Source organism: Phoca vitulina, unplaced genomic scaffold, assembly GCF_004348235.1.
Source record: "Phoca vitulina isolate PV1807 unplaced genomic scaffold, GSC_HSeal_1.0 scaffold2, whole genome shotgun sequence".
In the NCBI taxonomy this organism is placed as follows: Eukaryota; Metazoa; Chordata; class Mammalia; order Carnivora; family Phocidae; genus Phoca; species Phoca vitulina.
Window position 1 is genome coordinate 61,270,091 of NW_022589705.1, and position 6,728 is coordinate 61,276,818.

The following is a 6,728-nucleotide window of genomic DNA, read 5'->3' on the forward strand; positions in this document are numbered from 1 at the left end:
TTATTTTTAGTTAAATGTAGTCTTAACAAGATTTTTATAAGCCTTTACTAAAAAGTTTTGTGGAAATCAAGTACCATATATAAGAGTGGCCTATTTAATGATTGTAAAAGTTTCTATATTTATTATACTGCAGTTAAGACACTTGCATGCATATATAATTAATTAGTTAAGACCCTCACATGTAATTTATATATTTTTTTCTTGCTGCACTTTTTATCCCCTAAAAATTTGTATTTGCGTTATGTTTTAAGACTTAACATTTTGTAATGTTACATTTCTGACATGCAGGGAGAAAAAATATGATAGTATACTTATGGTATAATTTTGGGAAATGTATTATTTAACCAATTGTTTCACTTTGTGATCTAAAAAAAACTAGTGGGAAGCACTTTTAAGGTGGTACTTTAAAAGTGACTTTTAGAGCTAATACATATTTGTTTTCAGATCGCTACCTCTGAAACCCGTTTTTCAACTATTTATCTTAACTTTGAGAAAAGGGGAAGATTGAACATTAGGAAAAATTCACATTGCAATAATTTCAGCTCTTCAAAAAATGTTGTCCTTATTTTGTTGTAAAGAGAAATACGAGGCGCCAAGTAAAATCTTTGGAGGGAGGCATGAGGAAAGAAAGAATAACTCAATCATCAGTAGAATATGTCTAGCTTTTTACTTGGTCTACTTTTCTAATGTTGAGACTTACAACATTGTGATCTTTTAGTACACTTCTTAGCAAGTGGCAAACTATGTGGGGGTAATAGAGTGGAAATCACAGAAAAACATTGTCCTGTTTTGAAAAAGTGTTTTAATTAGGCAAAAGAAGCATCAGGACAAACCATTTTTAAAACAAAATCTCTTAAGCTGGGTTTTGAGACTGGCAAAGGGAGAAGCAAGGAAAAAGTCAAGGCAAGATAACATATTCAGGAGAAAGCCAAAGCTATTTGCAATTACATGTTAGAACTCAGGATTTTGCAGGTGAAAAGGATGTTGCTTAAATATATTCATAAACCTGTAATAAGATTTCCACTTCGCAGTCTGAGAAGATTTAACTAGCTGCTTAAAATATGACAAAACTGAATTTTAACAAGTGATAGTAAAATAGGACAGCCAACCAATTAACTGACAAAACAGAAGGCAGTGTGGGAGAGCCCTCCCCACATTCATTGCAAATTTGAAGCTCCCTCCGCCTGGTTTCCCTCCATCAGGCTAACGACCTCGTTCCTCCGGTAGAGCCTGGCCAAGTCGCAGGCGGTGTCCCCCTTATGGTTCCGATGCCCCACTTTGCTGGCCGTGTGCTTCATGAGGAACTCCACCACAGGGAGGTGGCCTTCTTTGGCAGCCAAGTGCAAGGGCAGGTTCCCTTCATTATCCTCGATGTTAACATCAGCTTGGAACTCCAGCAAAGTCTGTAAAGTGTCCAGGAAACCTGCTCTGGCTGCATCGTGAATGACAGCGAAACCAGTTCGGTCTTTCAAATCGGGATTAGCACCTCTAAGTAGTAGTCTCCTGGCAATCTCGGGATTTCCAAGTTTCATAACCTAGGAAAGAAGAGAAAACGGGAGAATCCTTCAAGTGCTCTTACAAGAATATTTTAAAATATCCATGTCTCCTCTTTATATAACTTTATTTTTGGTGAAAGAGTGCTTGGGGAAGACCCACCTGGTGGGGTCTGAAGGGCTCAATTGCAGGAAAGAAAGTCCTCGTAGGTAAAAGTAGAAGAAGACCTCTAAAAATTGAGCTTCTATGATGGAATATCTTAAACGGGCCCAAAAGTAGGATAAATTGATCAATAAAATATAACCAGTAAAACTTGTAGAAAATTCACCCCACAACTCAGTTTCCTATCTCCCATGAAGAGTTGTGTAATTTCATGAATTTATTAAAATAAAAGAAATGGAGTTTGAGAATCTCTTGTTTGCTTGCTTATGCTCATAAAACATAAAACCTGGGTTATTAATTCTGAAATATCAAATGTAGATAAAATTTATTTTCTAAATAGCTACTGAAAAGAAATAAGGAGAGTGAGTTTCTTTAAACCCCCCAAGAAGTGTTTCCACACCTCAGACACCATCACCTAGTATAAAAATGATCTATTAAAACACCAGACCTGATATTTTCTTAAATTATTAATTTTCACAAGTTCTCTCCAAAAAGATATAGCTCAAATTTCCAAGTGTTTTTTAAAAATATTTTTTCTTTGCAAGTTACTTCATATTGGCTACCGGGTGTGTTTGGTGCTTAGAATCCTACACCTGAAATTTTAAAATGTTACTGATTGTTCAAGTGTTAAATAGTCAATGCTATTCTACATTGCTTATGACACTGATTTGTCTAAAGCTGAGTTCATGATATGCTATGTATTAGACAGGAGATGATTGCATGGCAACCGTTCTTGAAAAGAATGAAACAGTGATCCTACTACATCACTTACTGTTTCTTAAAGTTCTAACTAGCTTCCTGATTTTTAAGTGAGCAAACGAAGAGAAAATAAGATATTTAATGTGTATTTTGAGACAGACAACTTTGTCTTGTGGTTTGAGTGCATTTAATAATCAACTGGTGATGCCATCTTATTTCCTTTTGCAGTTATTATCAGGCATTTAGGAATAGCTATTTGTAAACTGCCACCATTTTAAAAGTCAGAATGTGGTATTAAAACTTGCTATCAACATACAAATAATTCACATGACAAAGACTTAACCTACTGTTTGAATACATTTCACTTTAATAGGGGCCTCTGTTAGGCTCTCCTAATTATAAAATGTCTTGTAGAGCAGCATGCAATTATATAATACATATAATTTAGTTGTGAAAAAAATGTAGTCTCATTAACATGCCAGAAAATAGTTCAGCATTTTAACCGGTTTCATTTATATTTAGGTATATTCATAACAACTTAAATTTATAATAAATAGATTACATAGTAGATACTCAAATGTTTGTGAAATTAAATATCCATTGAAAAATCCATACAAAGTTGATCTATCACTTAAACTGTTTATTTATAAAATAATCACAAATTAAGTAATAAAATATATTTAGAATAAATAATATTTTATAAATGCAAACTATACAGATGGCCAAGATATCACGCTTCCCGGTTGATAAAACCCTGGGGACTTAGCCCTTCCTTTGGAGCAGTGGTAAAAATGATACATAATTTATTTTTTGAGAATTTCAATAAAATACACTTTTTGGTTAAAAATGAACACATTCTAATTTTTGCCACATCTACCTCTAGAGATTTAGTCACATTTAAGGACCTGGACTGGGAAAAATAAGGGACAGACACCTTGGATCTTTGTAAAGCAAATGTGCGATTAAGGCCTTTGATATTATCCTGATTGAAAAGCTTATACTAGGAAGGGGGGAAAAGCTTTTGCAACGGAGTTAAATGAACATAATTATAGAAGAAAATTTGCCATCTTCCACAGAAATAATAGTAATATTGGAAATGGTTTTGAAGAAAGTTCTTTCTTGAATTATGACACAACTTCAGAGTCAGGATTATACATACTGAAAATAAGCCTTGAGACTCCTGTTTGTGTATGTTTCATTATATGTACTAGGGTTAAGCCACAATAAGTGGGTGTTAGTATATTGATAAGTGTGGTTAATATAAACAAGATTGCAAAGTTGTATTAAAAATGCCAAAACTTTGTCAGTATTAATCTCCCAGTCTTCCTGTTCGTCAGAAGTCCTGTAAGATCTTATTCTGAACATGGGTTAAGTTGCTCATTCTTTGTGAGATTTATATAATCTTTTGGGTTTTCAATAGGAAACTTTTCAATGTGTTAAATCTGTAGCATTGTTATCACCATCAAACCTATTAAAAACTACTAGGTGGACAAAGAAAAAAATTCCTTATTCCACAGAACCTACCCGAAATAACAAGATTAAATAATTTGGTATCTATGCATAAGCTTCCTTAATACTGAAATTTTTGCAAGGTCAGTATATTGTTTTAAAATGCACAGACTGAACTTCGTCTGTTAATAGTGTATCTCCTGCCACTTAAATTTCTAATTCTTGTAAAACAAAGCATTCTAAAACCTTCTCCCCAAAGGATTTTCAAAAACAGCTTCAAGTGTTGCATTTCCGAATAAGAATAGTTCATAAGAATACCATCAGAACTCTGATAAAGCAACGATTTGAGACTACTTTGCCATTTTTCTGTTTCTAAGCCTTTCAACTAAGTTACTTGATAACTAACATTCAGAGGAGGAAAAAAAATATCAGGTACAATACTTGGCAGCTGAACATGTTTCATTTCTTGCTTGTAAATCTAATTACTGAAAATTAGAACATACCACCACATGACCGCAGAGACAAAAATACTACAAACTGAGCTCTGATTAGAAAATTCAACTTTTTATTCCTCCTCAATCCTGAATGGGTAGATGGTATTACATTAACTGTGAAATGTACATCCTGTCCCCGTGCCCAGGCCACCCATTCCAAACGAGGAAAGGTCGTTTGTCAAAACTTGAAGCATTTGAAGGAAAAACACCCTCGCCAGTAGTCAGGAAAATTAACGTTAAAGTCAATTATTGGAGCAAAGCACGGAAACCACTAATAGCAGTGTATTTACTTCAAATAATAATCATAATAATGTGTTTACAGAGCTGTCTTAAAAAAAACACACACACCTCGGCGCTGCTACGACTACTTTTAAATCCCAACCGTCACAAAAACATTCCAAAAATTAAGACCAAACCTGGAACCCATTTGATATCGAGGAGGTTATTGAATTTGACGAGTTTGTTCAAAGTACGTCATTTTGGGGAGTTGGATCCACTTAAAGATATAAAATATGGCAACCAACTAGGCTTTAAAAAGTGAAATTTTGTACCCCTGAAAGCTTAAAAGCCGTTATTCCAGAAACCCGGTCACGTAGGCAACATTGTTGACCTGTTTTCCCCACCTCTCTGGATACCAACCTGCAGCGCAGTCCTTCCAAATCCATTTTGTGCATTGACGTTTACATTATTTTGCAACAAACTAGTAAGTTGCTCTAGGTCCCCCCTGGCAGCTGCAGACGCCAACTCGTTCCCCCAAGGCTCGGCCATTCTTTAGGGTCCTGACGATCGGGAAAAGATGAATTAGTTGTTTTTCTTTTTCCCCTTTCCTTTGCTCCTAACCAGGCTGCATGATGGCATCGGAGACTGACAGAAGGACTGGGATGGTTAATCTGGAGTAGAGCTTGGTAGTAAATACTAGTAAGATCTGCCTGCCAAAAGCCCGCCCCTCGATTCACACGTGATTATTCAGCAAAACTGAGCCATTGGAGAGGGGCTCCGCTCCTCGCTTTTTAGCTTAACCCCTGTGAAGAATTCTGGTGACTCAACAGAAAGACACACAGACATATATATATTCCTGGCAAATTACTCTGGACGTAAAATGTAGACAGAGATGTCACGTATCTACACTACAGATCTCTGTGAGGAATGTGTGCGGAGACTTAAGGGACTAGATCAGGGCACAAAATACCGCGGAAGAAAAGACATTTCGGGGGGGGGGGAAAGAAAAGGCATTAACCCACCCTTGTTCACGGTGGTGACTTGAGCCGCGCGAGCCAGAACCGCTGGGGCAGGTCCTCGGAGGGGCTCGGTCTCCATCCGTCTCACCGAAGGGGTAGTGCTGAGTCCTCCGCAGGGAGAGCGCCGCGGTGGCTGGATGCTGACGTGCTCGGGAGGGTTAAAGATGATCGCCAAAGGCAAACGGGAGTAGCAGTTCCGTGGCCCTCAAGTTACAGGTCTTCACGACTCTTCAGTCGCCTCCGCTTCTCAGGAGGAGCCTTTATTCGCGTTCCGGCCGAACTGCTGGCTAACGCCGCGTGGGCAGGCTGCGTAGCCCGCCCGCTGGGCTGCCGCAGCCCTGCGGAGTCTCAGAGGCCGTGGGAGCCAGGCTCGGAGCGCGTCTCCGGAGACTGCCCGGCGCGCGGCGGGCTCCGGGCAAGTCGGTCATGCCGGCCCCACCAGGTCCCGGGACTCCCCGCAGCGTGAGGAAGGGAGCGAGTGATGCGGGAAGCGTCTATGGGGCCCGGGCTGCTGGGGCAGCGCGCGGCAGCATCGCGGATGCACAGGGCAACCCACCCGTAACTTCCCGCCTACGACCGAGCCAGTTCAGACTTCCCACTGTAGACGCTCATTGAGCTGCAGCCGCCGTCTTTTCCTTCCTTTCCCAGTTTTCTGGGGGCCTCCGGAGATCGAGAGCGACCAGAGAAGCGCAGGCCAAGGTCTGAGTATGGGGAGTCGCCACAATGCCAGAGCGCAGCCAGTCCCACCGCCCTCTCGACGAGAGCCCAGCGACTCCGACACCCGGTGCCACTTCGCCAACCTCTCGCCGTCCCCCGGCCTGTGCCCCCAGCCTGTGCCGCCGACAGGGCAGCGGCCGCCAGCTAACTGTGCCCCGGAGCCGAGCCGGGCAGCACTGCTTCCTCCAGAGCCGCAGCGCTCCCAGTGACAGTTTCTTTTGTAGCTGGTTCCCCCAAATCGCCGGTCCCTGCTCTCTTCACCCCTACAGACACTTGCGCGTTGTCCTCCTTTGAGCTCTTTTCCTTCCCTCCCTCCCTGGCTTCTTTTTTCGCTCAAACAATTGCTGCTTCTGTTGCCGCTGCAGAGACGGTGCCGGTTTCTTCTCTCTTTTTTCCGACCTCATCAGCTTTTTTTGAAAAGAAAAAAATTGAGCGCTTTTTGAGTTGAAAAACCCGCCCCCATTTTAACGGCAGA

General features: G+C 40.6%; 1 protein-coding gene across 2 annotated transcripts; it reads right to left on the minus strand.

Moving 5' to 3' along the window:
• Positions 1-577: 577 nt before the first annotated feature.
• Positions 578-6,728, minus strand: CDKN2C (cyclin dependent kinase inhibitor 2C). Of its 2 annotated transcripts, XM_032416862.1 has the most exons (3): positions 5,540-6,728; positions 4,938-5,077; positions 693-1,535 (listed from the first exon to the last, which is right to left on the minus strand). In XM_032416862.1, the coding sequence occupies exons 2-3, from the start codon at positions 5,064-5,066 to the stop codon at positions 1,158-1,160; spliced, it is 507 nt and encodes a 168-aa protein (XP_032272753.1). In that variant the 5' UTR covers positions 5,067-5,077; positions 5,540-6,728; the 3' UTR covers positions 693-1,157. The 2 variants fall into 2 exon arrangements, with proteins under 2 accessions (XP_032272745.1, XP_032272753.1); XM_032416854.1 differs by lacking the exon at positions 5,540-6,728 and having other exon boundaries at positions 578-1,535; positions 4,938-5,198.

Bases quoted from the DNA above. Each gene is read 5' to 3' on its own strand.
- CDKN2C (XM_032416854.1), bottom strand. From the start codon at position 5,066: ATGGCCGAGCCTTGGGGGAACGAGTTGGCGTCTGCAGCTGCCAGGGGG. The intron at 1,536-4,937 runs GTTGGTATCCAG...CTTCTTTCCTAG, and splicing joins TTGGAAGGACTGCGCTGCAG to GTTATGAAACTTGGAAATCC.